Source organism: Erpetoichthys calabaricus, chromosome 4 (genome assembly GCF_900747795.2).
Source record: "Erpetoichthys calabaricus chromosome 4, fErpCal1.3, whole genome shotgun sequence".
Taxonomy (NCBI): Eukaryota; Metazoa; Chordata; class Cladistia; order Polypteriformes; family Polypteridae; genus Erpetoichthys; species Erpetoichthys calabaricus.
The window spans coordinates 32,870,776-32,890,589 of NC_041397.2; the positions used below are offsets into that span (position 1 = coordinate 32,870,776).

Here is a 19,814-nt window from a genome sequence, read left to right on the forward strand (position 1 = left end):
ATACTTTATTATTCCCCAATGGGAAATTCACATACTCCTGCAGCAGCATACTGATAAAAACAGTATTAATTAAAGAGTGATAAAAACACAGTGCAAGTTAAAAAGTGCAAGATGAAGAGTGTGAGGCAGGTATAACAGTTAATAACCTTGTATAATGTTAACGTTTACGCCCCCCTCGGGTGTAATTGAAGAGTCGCATAGTGTGGGGGAGGAACGATCTCCACAGTCTGTCAGTGGTGCAGGACATTGACAGCAGTCTGTCGCTGAAGCTGCTCCTCTGTCTGGAGATGATACTGTTCAGTGGATGCAGTGGATTCTCCATGATTGACAGGAGCCTGCTCCGCGCCCATTGCTCTGCCACAGATGTCACTGTCCAGCTCCGTGCCTACAATAGAGCCTGCCTTCCTCACCAGTTTGTCGAGGTGTGAGACGTCCCTCTTCTTTGTACCATAGTGTCCCTAGAATAAAACTGGACTGGGCCTGACATGACAACTGTCTGTACCAGATGTGACTCCAGGATAGAATATAAAGTTGACTCAGGACAGAAATTTAATTGAGCCTTGTGGCAGAGCAAAAACTAAGGCAAAGGCTCATTGGTGGGAGGAACAGTCCAGGGTAATGGCTTGTTTTGGGGGCTCACTTTGGGGATTAGCAGTGCACAAGCACATATTGACCCTGCATGGATAGGGTACACCCCATGATTCAGGGAATGTGTCGCAGCAATGTTAGCACCTGCTCTATTCTTCTGCCACAATAAGGACATTTTATGCAGAATTTCTTTCGATTCCTTTTTTTGTTCCATTTTTCTTCATCTGTAACTAACAATTTTTCCTTATGTACTTATTAAAAAGTTCAACAGGCAACAAGCTGAAACAAAGCTAACGAAAGGCTGTGGTAGATGAAGGGTGTGTGTTACTCAAAATTCAGACCACAAAATGAACTCATACACATTTCTGGATTTCTCACTTTAGGAGCATGTCTGGGTATCTTTCAATTTGATATGAAAACTTAACCCAAGGGTGGAATTGAAAACCTATTAAAGCTGAACTGTGGGCAAATGGCAGCTATAAAGAATTTAGTACTTTTCATTTTTTATTTTATGGAGGGAATTGCGAATTGTGTCAATCGACTATGTTAAAGGGAGAACAGGGAAGAAATGTTTCACTATCTGAATAATATGGAGCCATTGAGCTGGAGCTGCAGTGCAATTTCCTTGTAGTTTCTCACAAAAGATTGAGGTGGACCTTCACTCTTTCCTCATAGCTTATACCTTTCTGGCTTTTCTCTAGTACTGCAGACAACAACAAGTAAAGTAGGACCATATATGGTTTGATGGTAGAGCAGCAACTATAGATTCTCGTAAGTCCAAGAAGTTCATCACCAGTAAATGAGGTATTCTAACAAGGAAGGGTGGCCTCAGAAGACGTGGGAAAAAGCTTAGAATTGCCGTTCTGGGTTATATCGTCTATTGTCTGGGTTATGTCGATTGAAGTAGAGTGCCATATGTGCCTACGGACAGTATGTAAGCCCTGCTTGGTTATTGTAGATTTCAAGGAGTTTCCACAATTACAGATTTATGCTCTGTTGTTTTCATGGCCATTTTTTGAGCTCATCCAACTTGACAAGTTGTCTCTCAAAGTTTGAGACTGTTGTAGCAAGAGGTTTTCCAGCTGAATGCTATTTCTGATTTCAACCTCCTTTGCTCACTTTTTATGACTTGCATGAGTGACAGTGGCCTAATTCTAACCCCAAGTCACAGGCGTAATAATTACAAATTTACAAAACGAATATCAGTGTCTCCTTTACACCAACCCCCTTTGATTATAGTTTTCTCACATGCCATAGGTGATTATTCATTTTATGGATAACACAACCATAAAATATAACATAACAAGGTTATGGTTAACATAATCTATGGGATGTCTGTATTAATAGCAGCTAAATGTTTAAGCCCAAGGTGTTTTCCAGGAAACCACTTAAATATTTAGAGGGTCCCCATTTGGCAGCACATGCAAAAGTTTGATACATTACAAAGGAATTCACTCAGCCATTTCTGAAGCAACTCTTTTCATTAAATCAACACAGAGCTTGTTCTGGGCCCAGTACAGGAGCTATCTGTGAGATGGGTTGCTACTCCTTTACATAGGGCACTAGTCCACAAACCTAACATGCTGCTAATCTTTGTGATTTTAATAAAGATCTTGAGTACCCAATAAAACAGTGACAGTCACATCAGTATAAGTTCCCAGAGCTAGAAGGCTATATTGTCCCATGGTGATATGCTATTGGGAGAAAGTTCTTCAGGTTCAGGATTCAAAAGGAGGTCACATCTATGCAGTCATAAAAGGAGGATGACATCTCAGAATCTGCTGTTAATTTTTAGACATTTGTTTGCTGACACTAACCTTGGAGAGTAAACCAATGTCTTTTCTGTAAAATTTCTGTAAAACTAGTCAGGTGGATCCTGGTCAACATTTTGCAGCTGAAAGGGGGGTGTTGGGTGGTCACACACTTCAGATATGCTGTAACACACAAAGGATGAATCGAAAGTTCAGTGGCTGACTGTACTGCACATGTCTCCTGTGTTCTGTGGGAGTCAAGGTCAAGGCTTTGGGACTATATTTCAGTGTAGTCCAACAGTTTAGCCCATATTTTGTAATGGCAGGTAAAAGTGATGCTCTTCAACAATCCAAAAAGATTTATATTTGAACTTCATGTAAAGGGTGGGAAAAGTGAACAAGAAACTTAAAATGTTGAATCAAGAGTGTGAAGAAAGTCCACAATATTTAGGTGATGGAAGCAGACGTATAGAGGAAGATGGTACGTCAGCTTAACATGTTAATTGGAACACTGAAAAATGAAGTGTGCAAAGGGTAAGCAAAAGTACCTTGAAAGGAAGCTGTCCAGAAACTAGAGGAATCTCTGAATGTGGAAGAGGAAACTAGGATTCCAAAGCCCAAGGTTGTCCATTCCATTCCCACCACTGCCTCATTGTGTGACCCTAATCGAGTTGCTCAAATGTCTAGGCATATACATTCACATATATATACATACATATACACCAAACCCCAAGACACAACTACACCACCCAGTGGGTTCAAACACAAGGTCTTCTTTATTTACAATACTTCCATTGTTCTCCAAATTCTGCATAAAGTAGACAGATACAGTATGAGAGGACTGAGGAGAATGACCAGACTGGTTCAAGCGGACAGGTAGGCTATATTAACTCAGGTAACCACTCTGCACAACTGTGTAAACATCTTGGAATACACACTACACCTAACCTTGAAGTAGATTGGCTACTATAGTGGTAGACCAGGTTGGGTTCCACTCAGGAACTAAAAGCTGAGGCTGGAGTGGGCATAGGTTTACCAAAACTGGACAGTTGAAGACTGCAGAAACATAGCGAGGTTTGATAGTCTCGGTTTCTGCTGAGGCACACAGATGGTAGGGTAAGAATTTTGGTGCCAACAACATTCCCTTGTCAGATCTAACCAATACTTCAATCCGTAGCACATTGTTGTAATGAAGATAACATTTCCTATTTCCATTAACTGTTTATATCCTGGTTTGTAATAGCACTGTTACCCCAGAGTTCTTGCTTCTAATCCTTCATATTCTAAAGACACTCGTATTAGCCAAAGGAGTGAGCGTACCCTGTGATGGATAATCATCTGATCAAGAGCTGGTTCGTATCATGTGCCTGATATTTCAAGGATTGGCACCAGCTCCAAACCTGTCAGAACTGGATATAGCAGTTCAACAAAGGATAGATACCAAAACAACCCTAGCACAGTAATGATTCATAAAAATATTATGAAGCTATAATACAGAAGAATGTTTAAGAATCATTTAAAAAAAATTTTTTTAAAGTCCAAGCCTTCAAATGAACCACCGCCCTACATATTATGAAATAGTTGCTTGCATTTAATTATAAATGTTAGTGAATTTCTTTAAGCCAAGCCTTACTGAATAAACTTTTTATTTCACCTTCCAGTTCGAAATGTTTTAGAGGCAAACAAATGAGTAACCTTTGTTTTTCTGTAGCCTTTTACTACTTGTGACACTAGAGGGTGTTGTCGCTCCTCAAACCCACTAGACAAACGTCCAAGACACCAGGTAAAAGCACTAGAAAATATTTTAATTTCTTTTTCTTTTAATTGGCAATGTGCCTTCAAAACACCACCACCACAATACACAATAAATCATTAATCAATACTATATTTTTTTTCCTCATCTCCTCCCAGCAGCTCCGTCACACTCCCTCCCAACTCCGGCTCGCTTGCTTTGTCTCCACCAGTCCTTTATATAGTTCTTGACCCGAAAGTGCTCCTGTCCTTCTGTCCATGTGATTCATTAGCACTTCTGGGTCAGATGGAGACTTGCATTTTTCTTCAGCCCTATACGAGAAACAAAAATCCCCTCATCTCCCTGCAGCGTCACACGGTGGCACGCATGGTACCCAGCAGGGTTATGAAGCCAAACTCCAACTCCCATCATGCCCTGTGGGAATCCGGGGCACATCTAAGCTGCAGGGAAGACGCCAACTAGCGTCCTGGGTGTGTCGGCCGGGATAAGCTGTCGGCCGTCCATCACATACTATAGAGCTATTTTACATTTTTTTTTTTTTTACAGCTAAAGCACAGACTGTTTAATTGACTTGCTCAGGGTTGTACAGGGTGTCACAGGTGGTAGATGAACCAGCCATCTTATAACTTAAAGTCCAAGACTTCAACGGCTAGGCCACAGCCTGTAGGCTTTATGTAACTACTGATTGTTACCAGAGAATACACAGAGAAGGTGAATTGTGAAAGACTCATAATAAAAAGGGCACATTGTTATCACATTGAGATATTCTAGGTGTCCTAACCAGGAAAGTTCCCCTCCCTTTAATTTCTGTTATCAGCTTTTTACCTGATACAGGTTGCAGAGAGCTTTTTATGGCTGACAATTTGTGTAAGACTGGGCTGACCCTGGCGGGACACTAGTTTGTTTCACTCACTGTCGGCTTACCTAATTAACAGTAACAAATTGGTTCAATTCCATACAGAATGTCCTTCAGCCTGGAGATGCACTTGAATCCAAGTTCTGCGTTTTCTGGAGTGAGAGGTGTGTTGGATTTAGGTGACAGATACTTGGGAGTTGTATATTTGTAAAGCTGAGCCATTTGTAATTATTTTTTTCATCATAATATTTTCTGGCAGTTCCGTAAGACTTAAATCATTTAGAAAGTGCTTTTACCATAAAGGTGTTCTTGAATAATGGAAAAATCCCTTTTGAGAAATTGCTTTAGTCTGTCTTCTTTGAGGGAAATAATTTTTACAAAAATAGGACCTTTTCGCAGAATCATTACTAGCAATAGCTTTATAATAAGGCCAAGGTCTTTCAGTTTCTCCTGTCTCTTGTCATGTTTTTTCCTGTACAGCTGCTTTAATTTCCAGCCTGGCGGAGGTGTTCTTGAACAACATCTGGAATCTCCCGACCAGAGGAAAAAGAGAAAAAGAAAATCCGTTTTCGGGCCTTTCTCATTGATAAACAGCAAAGACACTTGAGCTGATTTATGCTTAATGTAAAATGACAAAGAATGGTTGAGCTTTTAAGGTCAGAGTAAACAAAACAAGCAGGAAAGCAAGATTTGTGAAAATTGACAGCCTGGCGCAGCGAACAAAAGAAAGTGTTTCACTTGATTTTCATTCTGAGTAAACGCTGCAGAATGTTGCCAGATGGCTGTAGAAGTAGGTGTATGAAGTCATAGCAGGAAGATCCCTGCTCAGGGCCTAAAAAAGCAGAGCCTTGTGATTACTTTACCCACAAGTGCAAAGAATGTGGAAATAAGTGTGGGAATCAAGATGTGGACAACGTCATCTGGAGGGTTTTGCTTTATCCTCTGGACAATTGGCTACAGTAAGGCAGCCAGGGAGAATTTTCAGCTGGAGCTTTCAGAATGACCGAGACACTGAAACTGAAAGAGGTTCACAATGATTCTCTCAAGTAGGTGCACGATGGCGTTTCCTTTGGTTTGTGCGTTTGTTCATTTTTAAGGAATATTTTTGGAAACTTTTTATGCTATTACTTCCTAATGATTTGTCTGATTTGTGCATTGAAGATGTTAACTCGTGCCCATGATTGTATGTGTAACTCTGGTTTTATATTGGTGCGTAGCATTCTTAATGTAGCTTTACTGGTGCTACTGTCTCTGTGGAGTTTGCGTAGTAGGCCAGTCTCTCCACCACATCCAAAAGATGTTCAGATTAGATTGATCAGTGACTGCAAACTGTAGCCCTGAGAATGAGCATAGATCGAGTGTTTGAGTGCTAACATGCAGGAGTTCTTCCCCCATTGTGCCCAGTGCTGTTGGCTTTAGCTCCCGTGAAACTAAACTCAATAAGTCCACTAGAAAATGACAGGATGGGTAGATGGTTTCTGTTTGTAATTTTTTGAGATATGTCAAATGTGTGCATTAGGGCCTGTAAAATGTACATATTATTGTGTGTAATTTTTGTAATTTAGGTTTGCAGCACTGTTTGTGTACTTTGTTTTTGTGGATATTTTTCCCCTGGTACTCCTCCCATATTACACAGAAGTGAGCACTTGGTTGATTGGTATCTCTGCTGTATGAATAATGGGCTCATGTGTCCCCTGTGAGGGACTGGCTTAGGGCTGGTCCTGTCCTACGCCTAACGCTGCTGGTTTAAGTTGACTGGAAATGTAAAATGGCCTTGAGTGAGCATGTCAGAGTGTGATCTGCGATGACTACCACCTATCCAGGGCTGGTTCCTGTGTTGTGCCCAGTGCCATTAGCATAGGCTTTAACTGCCAACCCTCAAACTCAATGAAGTTAGAAAAGAGAGATGGATTCTTATACTGTTATCTTTTAATGGTATGCCAGATTTGTGCTTTGGGAACATTAGATTATTTGGATTCTTGTGTATGCAACTCTCATTGAATATTTGTGTTTGACATTTTAAAATTACTGGCAGGCGGCATGGTGGCACAGTGGTAGCACTGCTGCCTCGTGGTAAGGAGACCTGGGTTCACTTCCCGGGTCCTCCCTGCGTGGAGTTTGCATGTTCTCCCCGTGTCTGCGTGGGTTTCCTCCAGGTACTCCGGTTTCCTCCCACAGTCTAAAGACATGCAGGTTAGGTGCATTGGCGATTCTAAATTGTCCCTAGTGTGTGCTCATTGTGTGGGTGTGTGTGTGTGTGTGTGTGCCCTGTGGTGACACCCTGCCCTTGATTTGTTCCTGCCTTGTGCCCTGTGTTGGCTGGGATTGGCTCTTGCAGACCCCCGTGACCCTGTGTTAGGATATAGCGGGTTGGATAATGGATGGATGAAAATTACTGGCAGTATTTATGAGCATTTTCCCTGTGTCCAAATAGGTGTCTCCCCACTCACCCTGGTACCCCAGTTATCCTCATATATTACAAAGAAATGAGTGCTTGAATGATTAGTAACTCTAAGTTGGCCCTGTATTGATTAAGTGTGTGAGTGCGTGCCTTACAGTGGACTGGCATCTTACTTAGGCTCGACGCTGCCTTGTGCTGAATGCTGGTCCCACAACACTGAACCCGAATTGGCAAAGTGGCAGAACTGTTTGTGCTTTTTAAATTTTTTTTCACCTGATACTACGGTTTTCCCATATCACCAAGACGTGTGACTGTACCGCAGTACCAACATCTCACAGCTCGAACCAGATAAAGAAAGTTTGATAAAATATGTCATCTTATTTAAGCATTTGTCCGTGTCACATTTGGTGTATGGTGTTTATAAATGAGCTTTACTGGCACAATAGCATATATTAGAGTGGTATTGCAGACAAAATAAATAAATAAATATACAAATAAATAAATGCACTGAGATATGTAAACACAATTCTACTTGTTGCAGCCAATTCAATCGGTGCATTGATAGTCTCCTAGTCCGCAAGTGACAGTGTTTAGTCAATGTGGCATCGCTAGCAATGTCACAGCAGAGGATGTGTGACTCTGCTTATGGAAGATGAGTTATGCCAGCTATTATTGACTTTAGGAGGAAGAAAAGGAGAAGCTGGAGTGTCAGACCTATTGACCAAATCAGGTGAAGGAAGGGTGAGTGTAATGTGCTTGTGCATGGGGGTCCTACATGGTGAGCAGACGCATTTCAGATGTTTTTGCATGTCTTCCTTGAGTTTTGATGACCTGTTCATCATTCTGGCACCCGGCTTGCTGCATAGTTAGAAAAATTTCTATACTTGTGGGGGCGTGTTTCCTAGTCTGACGTCATTTTCACCGCATGGCCCTCACACTCAGCACAGAGGTGTCAAGTGTAAACTAAGCTTAAGGCAGCAGCAATATCTACATTTTATTTCTGTTCTTTATTTTGCCTTATACAATTTCTTGTATTAGGAATTTGTTAGTTTTCACATACCCTTGGGGGTCAGAGCGCAGGGTCAGCTATTGTACAGCACCCCTTGAGCAATTGCAGGTTAAGGGCCTTGTTTAAAGGCCCAGAAGAGTACAATCTCTTTTGGCAGTAATGGGGATTGGAACCGGCAACCTTCCGGATACTGGCACAGATCTTTAGCCTCAGAGCCACCACTCCACCCAACAATGCCACCGTGTGAGTTTATATAGATATAATAGTTATATGTATACTGCACTCAGCAGCAGCCCTTAAACAATGTAAAAACCAGCAACCAGCCAACAAATATAAATAAACAATTTGTCATCTCAGTATGGTTCCATTAGTGTTGTCTTCCACTTCGACAGGAACATTATCACACTGCCTGCAAATGGCTGTCTTTCTGTGTTTTGTATGCGGGTCTGGAATCTGTAATGGTAGGATTGCATGTAGGGCTCAGAATTAGGGAGAATTTGCACCCAATGTTTTCTGGGATTGGATCCAGTTGCCCCATGGATAAGTAGGTTAAAAACTATGACACAAGAACCACCTTTTTCCACCCTCTCAAACGTATGCAGTTTTTAATGTGTGGAAAACATTTGGGATTAAATCACTTAGAGATCTGTACATAGACAACGTCTTTGCATCCTATGAACGATTACATTCCAAATTTAACTTTCCAGCAACACATTTCTTTCACGTCCTTCAAATCAGAAACTTTGTTAAACAGAACCTGCCCAATTTTCCTCACCTTCCACCTACCTCGATGCTGGAAAAAATATTGATCAGTCTTGAGGACTCAGACAGCATCTCCATAATATATAAAAATATTTTACAGTCCCTCCCTTTTAAAGATCCCAGAGTACAGTGGGAAAAGGATCTCTCACTCAACATCTCAGAAAAGGAGTGGAAGGTAGCAATGCACTGAATTCACTCGAGCTCCATATGTGCAAAGCATAAAATTATTCAACTCAAAATTATATATCGAGTGCATGTATCTCGCTTAAAATGGTCCAAAATGTTTCCAGGGCAAGATCCAACCTCACTGGGCCTGCACCAAATTAACATCATTCTAGACCAAAATCTTTAAATGCCTTTCAGACAGCCTTGGTGTCACAATCCCTCCTAACCCACTAACAGCTGTGTTTGGTGTTCTTCCAGATGGGCTTAAAGTGGAGAAGGACACACAAACTGTGATTGCCTTTACTACACTTTTGGCACGTAGACTTATCTTGCTCAACTGGAAGAATCCTAACTCACCAATTCTAAGTCAGTGGGTAACTGATGTTATATACTATTTGAAATTGGACAAAATCAAAATCGCTCTTAGAGGATCTGTGCAAAACTTTTTCAAAACCTGGCAGGATCTGATCAATAACATTTTAGAATAAGCATTTAAATTGAGGAAGCAGGTTCCCTCCCTTCTTTTACTCCATTTATCTTTATTCATGTATTAATTCATCTATTTACTTATTTTTACTAGCTTAAAATTTTTATTCTGCTGGTCTAGCTCTCTTTCTCCGGGGTGGATTTTAGATAGATACTTTATTAATCCCAAGGGGAAATTCACATTTTGATTTGTTTCAAAAATTTTTTTGTAAAACTTGAGTTATTTGTATGGAATGTTATTTGATTTTAATAAAATGTATAAAATAAAATAAAAAATTATGACAATTTGGGATCATCTGTTAACCAAGCATGCTCATCTTTGAAAACTGGGAGGTAATCTGAGTACCTGGAGATAGTCCATAGGGACAGAGAGAGAGCACAGAGTCTTTACACAGACAGCAGCAGCTCTAAGCATTGCGCCACCCCTCCTGTATTTAGCACAAGGCATTAAGATGAACACCTATCCATCCATTTGCTTCTGGTCTAATTGTTCACCCTGAATGCAAAGAAATGCAACATTACAAGGTTAATTTCAAATTTCCTTTAAACAGACGAGTTTTGTTTTCTCTTATTAGACCCTCAGGGCCTTTCTCTTTGGTGTAGTTATACACTTCTCTTGCTTTCCCATGTGAATTACTGACCAAGGCAGATTTTGGAACAGTGACGTCTGCCCATGTGGCAGATTGTGTGTCGTGTAGATGGTGCCGCACTTGTGTGTGCTGCTGGAGTTTCAGACTCGTAGTGCTGGAATCCACATTTTTCAGAAGTGATGACTTAAGAAGATTTTTAAACATTTGGCTGCTTTATTAGTAGTGCACATTAAATGAGGTCATCAGTAGTCAACAGTCAAATGAAGTCCTTTATGCACTGTATATCAAGGTGTTAATTTTTTAAACTGCGTCATCTTTAGTACTGTGGATGTGCTTTACCATAAAGATGGAGATTTTTAAGAAAGTATCTGTTTTACTGTTGTAAACCTCCATGAAATATTAGGTTCATTTCATTACTCACACATTGATTAATTACTTGGGGTCAGGCCATGTGGGTTTTTGTCAGAAGAGACGTTTTAGTGCTTTAGGTCTTATTTTAACTTAAGCACACACTGTACTGTTCATACAAGCTTATTATTATCTTAGTTGTTTTATTGGTCTTCTCGTCACTGTGTGATAAAAATGGAAATTCCCTGTTGGTAAACGTTTGAGTGCCTAGGTTGGCAGTGGCCTGCGATGGACTGGCTTCCTGCCCAGGGATGCTTCTCGTATTGCGCCTTATGTTGCTGAGACAGGCTTTGCCCGGAAAACTGTACCCTTATATTGGAGTTAATGAATGATTGAAGCAAATGAATGTGTCAGTGGTGTAATATTATCTCATCGTAAATACTTTCATATAGCATTTTATACCATTGAAGCAAGGTGACTCTGTAATTTTCCCACTGCCTGTTTGAATTTTCCATCCCCAAAACATGCAAGTTAGATTAACGTATGACCTTAAACTAACACCGTGTTAGTGTGTGTAATTGTGCACATGGACTGGCACCCACTCTAGAGGTTGCTTGCAAATGATCCTTCTCCTTAACTCTGAAATACTCTAATAATGGATACTTTAATGGATTATAGCTTTCAGAAGGTTCAGTGTTGCATTTACAGAGTAATGGGGTGTGTGGAAGAGAGGTGAAGAAGAGAGTGCAGGCAGAGAGGTGTGGGTGAAGAAGAGTGTTAGGAGTGATTTGTGACAGACGGGTATCAGCCAGAGTGAAAGGGAAGGTCTGCAGGACGGTAGTGAGACCAGCTATGTTATATGGGTTGGAGATGGTGGCACTGACCAGAAAGCAGGAGACAGAGCTGGAGGTGGCAGAGTTAAAGATGCCAATATTTCCATTGGGTGTGACGAGAATGGCTAGGATTAGAAATGAGTACATTGGACTGTCAACTCAGGATGGACAGTTGGGAGACAAAGTCAGAGAGATGAGATTGTGTTGGTTTGGACATGTGCAGAGGAGAGATGCTGAGTATATTGGGAGAAGGATGCTAAGGATAGAGCTGCCAGGCAAGAGAAAAAGAGGAAGGCCTAAGAGAAGGTTTATGGATTTGGTGAGAGAGGACATAACAGAACAAGATGTAGAGGACAGGAAGATATGGAAGAAGATGATCTGCTGTGGTGACCCCTAACGGGAGCAGCCAAAAGAAGAAAAAGAATAAGTGTTGCCTCCTGAACCTCAGTAAAACCAGAGCTTTAACCTGATGATCTATCAATCTGTTTCTTTAGCCTCAGTAAGTGCTCATTATTCTGCTGCTACCGATGCCTTTCTTTCTTCTTCTTTTCCCAATTAGCAATCGTCTGGATGTGGTTAGCCATGAAACCAGTATGATGCTGTGGTTGCCACTGGGTGTCCGCTGTCTTGCGCTACCACTTTCCAATCTGTTGCCACTTGTCTTGTTCAATCAGTCTTATTAAAGTTTACTTTGAGGCGGTTCATCATATTGTCCACTCCACCAGACGTGGAGCATGTGGTGGTTGTCCATTCTGCAGACATGATCAAACCAACAGAGCTTTCGTTTTTGTATCTTGGCTTCGACTAATGGTTGCTTATCACACCACGCCATGATAATTTCATTTCTTAGGCGATTCACAGGGAGACTCCCTACGTTCAATGCTGACAACTTTGAGCATGTTTGGATAATTTTTCAGCAGCAAGTTTGATAGTGGGATGAGCAAAATCATCTTCAAAAAAGATGTGCATTTTAGTTTTGAGTGACACGTGATGATTTTTTCATAAACTCCACATAAACTCCAAAGGTGGCAGTTGCTTGTTCAATCCTGCAGTGGATCCCAGCTATGATGATTTGCTTCTCCAGTGACCCTTGGTGTTTTAAATTCATGGTTCTCCTCTAGCTGTACCCTATTTAGGTAAATGTCAGGTGGCAATCCATCAGCTGTTAGCACTTCCATCTTTTCTGTGTTGATTGTTAATTCATATGGCCTGGCATCTTTCACTGTGCTGTAGAAAATGTCTGTTTTGTCTGTATTGCCGTTTGCAAGGTGTCACTGTCATCAGCAAACATAAGATCACATACAAAATCATGGTCATCCTATTGTACTCCTTGCCTGCCAACAAATGCCTTTCTCATTAATGAATCGACTACAATGTTAACAGGGGTAAGATTGCATATCCTTGCTTGATGCCCGTTTTGACAGCAAATGCATCTGGTAGTTCACTTTGAATGCACACGCACCTGCTAATGTCATGCTACCTTTGTTTGAGTACCAGTGTTAACACATTCTTGTGTTGTGGAAGGATCTGATGGTGACCCTATCTTCACACTAGGACTTTCCTTATAGACCCGTGTGTCCTAAACCTTTGACTATTAAGTCAGATTTATCAGCCTGATGCAGCAATGCAAAAGCAGTCTGCAGCTTCAATTGTGGTTGCTGTCAAGTTGGACTAGACTCATCTGTGTCTACGACTAAAATACTCCCCTCTTCTCTTATCTCTAGACTCAAGACGGCCTATTAGAAAGATTTCAAGCCAAGGCAGAGAAACATGTTCACATGTTTATTCACTCAATATAGAATATCAATTACTAAACTGCTGTTCTTTAAGTAACAAAAACGGAAGCAAAGTAAATGGTTACATCCTGGATGGATAGCAGCCATTCTTGGAGTCTGAGCACCCAATGTGCCTAGATATCAGGTGGCTTTTTCATTCTTGCATTGTGCTTCTGAGCGTATTGTTCTTGAATATGGTACAGTCTCTGGATAGATGTTGAAGGAATTTTAGAGACAAGCAACTGCTGTCTTGTCCCCATATTTAATTCTTTTAGGGCTGATGTCAACTTTTGTCAGGGGTAGAGGACGGTGATCAGCTGTAAACTGCAACAAAACTTGCCATTACATTTTACTTTGACTCTTTGCTAGAAGGAAAGTTACATAGCTTTGTTGATTTCACCTCAATCCCCTCCCCGTGAATGAGTAGCGAAGAGTAACCATCCTCTAAAATGGCACCGACATCTGGCGAGAGACCAAAGCAAATGTGCAAAGCAAAATACTCCATGGACATTTTACGTAATTTCGATGAATAGGACTCTGACTTGTTGGACTCCGAGTTCGATGATCTAGAGATGTATATCGAAAATGAAAGTGAGGTACCAGCATCATCTGATCGGTCCCCAGCTGATCATGGTGCTAAACACTTTCATGTAGTTGATGTGCCTACAGCAGCATTCGCCTGGGAGGACCACCACTTATGATGGCAAGAGGTACATATTGCATCACACCGCCTCCCACCTGCTGTGTAAAGACAGCCAGGCAGCCAGCCCACCGTGTATTCCTGCTGACCATTGAGGTGCTCCCACGCAACCACTGCCACCAGAGATGCCAAACATGCACCAACAGCAGCTACGGCACATAGCAACAGACATTTTCTTTTGATTTATGTGTAAAACCATTGCTTTGTGTACTTTTCAGAAAACTGAGTTTTTTGGAAAAAATATTCAGCCCTCAAAGAGTTAAACTGTCATTGCTCTTCCTTACTGTACCCTTTTCAATCAATATGGCATTGTAGTTTAGGGGCACACTCATCTAGACCAGGGGTCCTCAATCATGGTCCTGGAGGGCCACAGTGGCTGCAGGTTTTTCTTCCAACTGGTCTCCTAATTAGAACTCAGTCCATGCTGATAATAAAACTTGGTATTTTAACTATTTGGCTTCTTAGTGCTTTCATTCCTCCAAGAGAAAATTTAATTGCACTGTAGAGTTTCCCTCTCTGAGAACATTATCTATGTGTTTTGTGGACTAGAACAGAGTTAAACTTAACGCTCCTTCCAATTCACCTCTCATTTATTTCTAAACATTTTTTAACTCAAATGCTTCATGGTGAATATGCACAGGTTTAAAAGGAAGATAGATAGATAGATACTTTATTAATCCCACGGGGAAATTCACATACTCCAGCAGCAAAAAAATATAAAATTAAAGAGTAATAAAAATGCAGGTAAAAAAACAGACAATAACTTGAATAATGTTCAACGTTTACCCCCCCGGGTGGAATTGAAGAGTCGCATAGTTTGGGGGAGGAATGATCTTCTCAGTCTGTCAGTGGAGCAGGACAGTGACAGCAGTCTGTCGCTGAAGCTGCTCCTCTGTCTGGAGATGACACTGTTTAATGGATGTAGTGGATTCTCCATAATTGATAGGAGCCTGCTGAGTGCCCGTTGCTCTGCTACGGATGTCAAACTGTCCAGCTCTATGCCAACAATAGAGTCTGCCTTCCTCACCAGTTTGTCCAGGTGTGAGGCATCCTTCTTCTTAATGCTGCCTCCCCAGCACACCACTGAGTAGAAGAGGGCACTCGCCACAACCATCTGATAGAACATCTGCAGCATCTTACTGCAGATGTTGAAGGATGCCAGTCTTCTAAGGAAGTACAGGCGGCTCTGTCCTTTCTTACACAGAGAATCAGTATTGGCAGTCCAGTCCAATTTAGCGTCCAGCTGCACTCCCAGGTATTTATAGCATGTTAGCTGGAGAGCTGCTGGTTTATTGGTTATCTGCATTTTATTATTAAATAATGTCTGATTAACAAAACCGGCAACAATTAAAATTTTAAATACAGCTGCTAAAACTAAAATAGGTAATTAAGGGTTCTGAATGGTAACAAGGCAAGAGAACTAAAATGAAGCCAAAAATGTATTGCTTTAGAAATAAATAAATGGGCTCTAATTAAAAAATTACCTGCAGCCACTGTGACCCTCCAGGACTGTAATTGAGGACCTCTGATCTACAATGTAACTAACATTTGCTTTGATGACTAAAAATGCTAACAAGCCATATAGTTAAACACAAAGTTTCATTATCAACAAGGACGGAGGTTTGGAATGAAAAACTGTAGCCACTACGGCCCTCCAGGACCGTGGTTGAGGATCCCCTGATCTAGACCAATCCTGGCTACTTATGACCTATGTTCTCATAGCTACTACCAATCAGCGTTCTCCCTGCGGCAAAACATGTCTCTCTTTTCTTTTCTTTTCCACATCTGCAGCCTGTGCTATTTTAGCTACTGATAAGACATCAAGTTTCTCTTTTCTCTACAGAAGGACAGCAGACCAAGCTGAGGAAACAGTACTACTAATACATTCGTTATCACTATAGGACTGTGTACGCCTAACTTTTATACAGTGAGACATAGAATATAACATGTAAAACTTCACACCACACAATTGTTAAAAGTCCATCCCAATACTACACATTAGATGTAGGCATGCCTTTGTCTTTTGGAAGCCAAGGTAGTGCTTTTGTGTAGACCTTCCATCCATCAGTTTTAAGAAACTGCTTAGTACATTTGTAAACTTTCATTTGGAAGTGTTTAGCATGTTGCACAGTTCAGAAATAGCACAAAACATTGTTATGGATGCCAGTTTGTTGACATGTTCTTGCTGCTATGCAACTTGTTGGAGGCTGGCTTTCAAGATGAGTGTTGAGTGACACCCTAAAGCCGTGAGAGCGGGACATGGGTGGATAAAACAAACATTCACTGTCGATAAAGAGCCGTAGTTGATATTACATCTGCTATCTTACTATTGCAAAATAATAAAACATTTTTAAAAAAGGGAATTCAACCTTTTATCAGTCTGTAGCGTGAGACCCGTGAAGACATTTTAAAGGGCCAGAAATATTTGAGGTTGCATGTGGATGATAAGCTGTTGTGTGTTGTCTTCTGACAGACGGCACAGTTGTGAAACACATTCCATATTTGTGGATTCCTGTTCACTCCATGTCAGCGAGTCTAGAGCTGTGATGAGTTTGCTCTTGTTTCTAGTAAATCCAAAGAATGGCCACTATTCGGGGTCATTTTACAGTTGATCAAAGAGCCTCCGAAGTCATCCCAACTATTTATGCACATATTTCCTAGATCACTAGAAGATATACCACTGGTACCGAGACTCACACCAAAAAGGCTGCACCTCCTGTGCGATTTTTCCATGGGGCCTGAGCCCTGAATGTGATTGAGCGGTAACTTTTTAATCAGGTGTACTCTTTCCATATCAGCCATTAGGATATGGCATTGCATGTTGTTCCTAGTTCTATTATACCATTTATCCACCAGCAACCACCAAGAAGAAGAACGAGGCTGGTTACAAGTATTTCTCCTTTATAAGCAGGCACTCTACAGGAGGTGTGACATCTGCAGAGGACATAAAACAAAGGAGAGGTGTGACTTGTAAGGGGCCTTGCAGCACCCCAAACCCCAGATAGAAATGCGTAGACACAAGATCGAGGTTCAAATGAATTTTTTTTTTTTTTTTTGCCAAACATACAGTTTGTCCATGAATATTTGGACAGAGGCAACTTTTTTCTAATTTTGGTTCTGTACATTACCACAATGAATTTTAAATGAAACAACTCAGATGCAGTTGAAGTGCAGACTTTCAGCTTTAATTCAGTGGGTTGAACAAAACGATTGCATAAAAATGTGAGGCAACTAAAGCATTTTTTTAACACAATCCCTTCATTTCAGGTGCTCAAAAGTAATTGGACAAATTAAATAACTGGAAATAAAATGTTCATTTCTAATACTTGGTTGAAAACCCTTTGCTGGCAATGACAGCCTGACGTCTTGAACTCATGGACATCACCAGATGCTGGGTTTCCTCCTTTTTAATGCTGTGCCAGGCCTTTACTGCAGCAGCTTTCAGTTGCTGTTTGTCTGTGGGCCTTTCTGTCTGAAGTTTAGTCTTCAACAAGTGAAATGCATGCTCAATTGGGTTAAGATCAGGTGACTGACTTGGCCATTCAAGAATTTTCCACTTCTTTGCTTTAATAAACTCCTGGGTTGCTTTGGCTGTATGTTTTGGGTCATTGTCCATCTGTATCATGAAACGCCGCCCAATCAATTTGACTGCATTTAGCTGGATTTGAGCAGACAGTTTGTCTCTGAACACCTCAGAATTCATTCGGCTGCTTCTGTCCTGTGTCACATCATCAATAAACACTAGTGTCCCAGTGCCACTGGCAGCCATACACGCCCAAGCCATCACACTGCCTCCACCGTGTTTTACAGATGATGTGGTATGCTTTGGATAATGAGCTGTTCCACGTCTTTTCCATACTTTTTTCTTGCCATCATTCTGGTAGAGGTTGATCTTGGTTTCATCTGTCCAAAGAATGTTTTTCCAGAACTGTGCTGGCTTTTTTAGATGTTCTTTAGCAAAGTCCAATCTAGCCTTTCTATTCTTGAGGCTTATGAGTGGCTTGCACCTTGCAGTGCACCCTCTGTATTTACTTTCATGCAGTCTTCTCTTTATGGTAGACTTGGATATCGATATGCCTACCCCCTGGAGAGTGTTGTTCACTTGGTTGGCTGTTGTGAAGGGGTTTCTCTTCACCATAGAAATGATTCTGCGATCATCCACCACTACTGTCTTCTGTGAACGTCAAGGTCTTTTTGCGTTGCTGAGTTCACCAGTGCTTGCTTTCTTTCTCAGGATGTACCAAACTGTAGATTTTGCCACTCGTAATATTGTAGCGATTTCTCTGTTGGGTTTTTTCTGTTTTCGTAGCTTAACGATGGCTTCTTTCACCTGCATGGAGAGCTCTTTTGACCGCATGTTGTCTGTTCACAGCAAAATCTTCCACATGCAAGCACCACACCTCAAATCAACTCCAGGCCTTTAACTCCTTAATTGATAATGACATAACGACGGACTTGCCCACACCTGCCCATGAAATAGCCTTTGAGTCAATTGTCCAATTACTTTTGAGCCCCTGAAATGAAGGGATTGTGTTAAAAAATGCTTTAGTTGCCTCACATTTTTATGCAATCGTTTTGTTCACCCCACTGAATTAAAGCTGAAAGTCTGCACTTCAACTGCATCCAAGTTGTTTCATTTAAAATTCATTGTGGTAATGTACAGAACCAAAATTAGAAAAAAGTTGTCTCTGTCCAAATATTTATGGACCTAACTGTACCTGCAACAGGTTTCTTAAATGTATGCACAAGCAAAATATACTGTTTCTTCTCTTCCTCCACACCTCCTAGGCAAGCTTCCTCCTTCTTCCAGCCGACTCCAACTCACCTGGATGAGACGCGGCTGCTATTTTATCAGAGACCCAGGACTACTTCCAGTGCTGGACCATGGTCCTAAGGAAGCACTTCCAGGTTGCATGGAAGCCCATGAAAGCAGGAATCACTCATCCTTGCAGCACCCCTGGTGGCACCCACAGAACTCAACAAGACTGTGCCATGGGACTACAGTTCCCTACATGCCTTGTGGGTGTCCATACTGGTAATGCTGCCCAAGGATTCTTCCACCTAACTTGTCAGGGAAGCATGTATCCCTGACTAGTTGTCTCCCTCTTTTCTTCCATCACACTGGCCTCCCGTCCAAGTCGTATTCCTTGGTTTAAGCCAGCTGGAACGCCAGCATACCTACTTCAGTGCTGGCATCTTGTACCACCACGGTATGAGAAAGACATAGCAGCACTTGAAGCTGTGGTGAGGAAAGCAACCAAATGACATAGTGGTCCATGTAGCCCAGGCAGCAAAAATTCTACATCCACAGCAAGGTTTCAGTAAAGCTTCTAGAAAGTTCAATTCATTTTCCTGGAATGGCCTGACATTAAAGTAGTGAGCAGATCTAATATTGTGAATTTCCATCCTTCTCAGTATCTCTGTACTTTTATTGCCTAATAATGAATCTTCCCTTATATAGATCAGTAAAGATAAACTGAAGAGCACACGGTACTGTCTCTCATGGCTCCATTAGCGACCAATCCTTATCCTGTTGGTAAATTGTTGAAAACCACCCATTACAGCAATTGTCCTCATTTGTCGGACTGCTAGACTGATAGACGTTCCTTGGGAAAGAATGATGCCAGTTTACTGCAGGCCCATGTTAATGCCATGCCCCATGGGTTTTTTTGACAGCAGGCAGTCACTCAGCACTTTTCTTCATTACATTTTGAGGAATGACAGCCATGCAAAGATAGCTCTCCAAAGTTTATCTTGGAATGACACTCAGATGAGGCAGACGTAAAGCACTAGGGTT

At 41.3% G+C, this 19,814-nt stretch overlaps 1 protein-coding gene across 7 annotated transcripts in view; it reads left to right on the plus strand.

Moving 5' to 3' along the window:
• Positions 1 to 19,814, plus strand: part of stard13b (StAR-related lipid transfer (START) domain containing 13b) — a 511,429-nt gene that overhangs the window by 402,337 nt on the left and 89,278 nt on the right. The window contains exon 1 of one of the 7 annotated variants that reach the window (XM_051927184.1): positions 5,909 to 5,994. The exons of the other annotated variants lie outside the window; for them this stretch is intronic. Coding sequence (XP_051783144.1) covers positions 5,982 to 5,994 — 13 coding nt within the window. The 5' untranslated portion in view covers positions 5,909 to 5,981. Of the gene's footprint in view, positions 1 to 5,908; positions 5,995 to 19,814 lie in introns of those variants that run through there. 7 annotated transcript variants of the gene reach the window in all.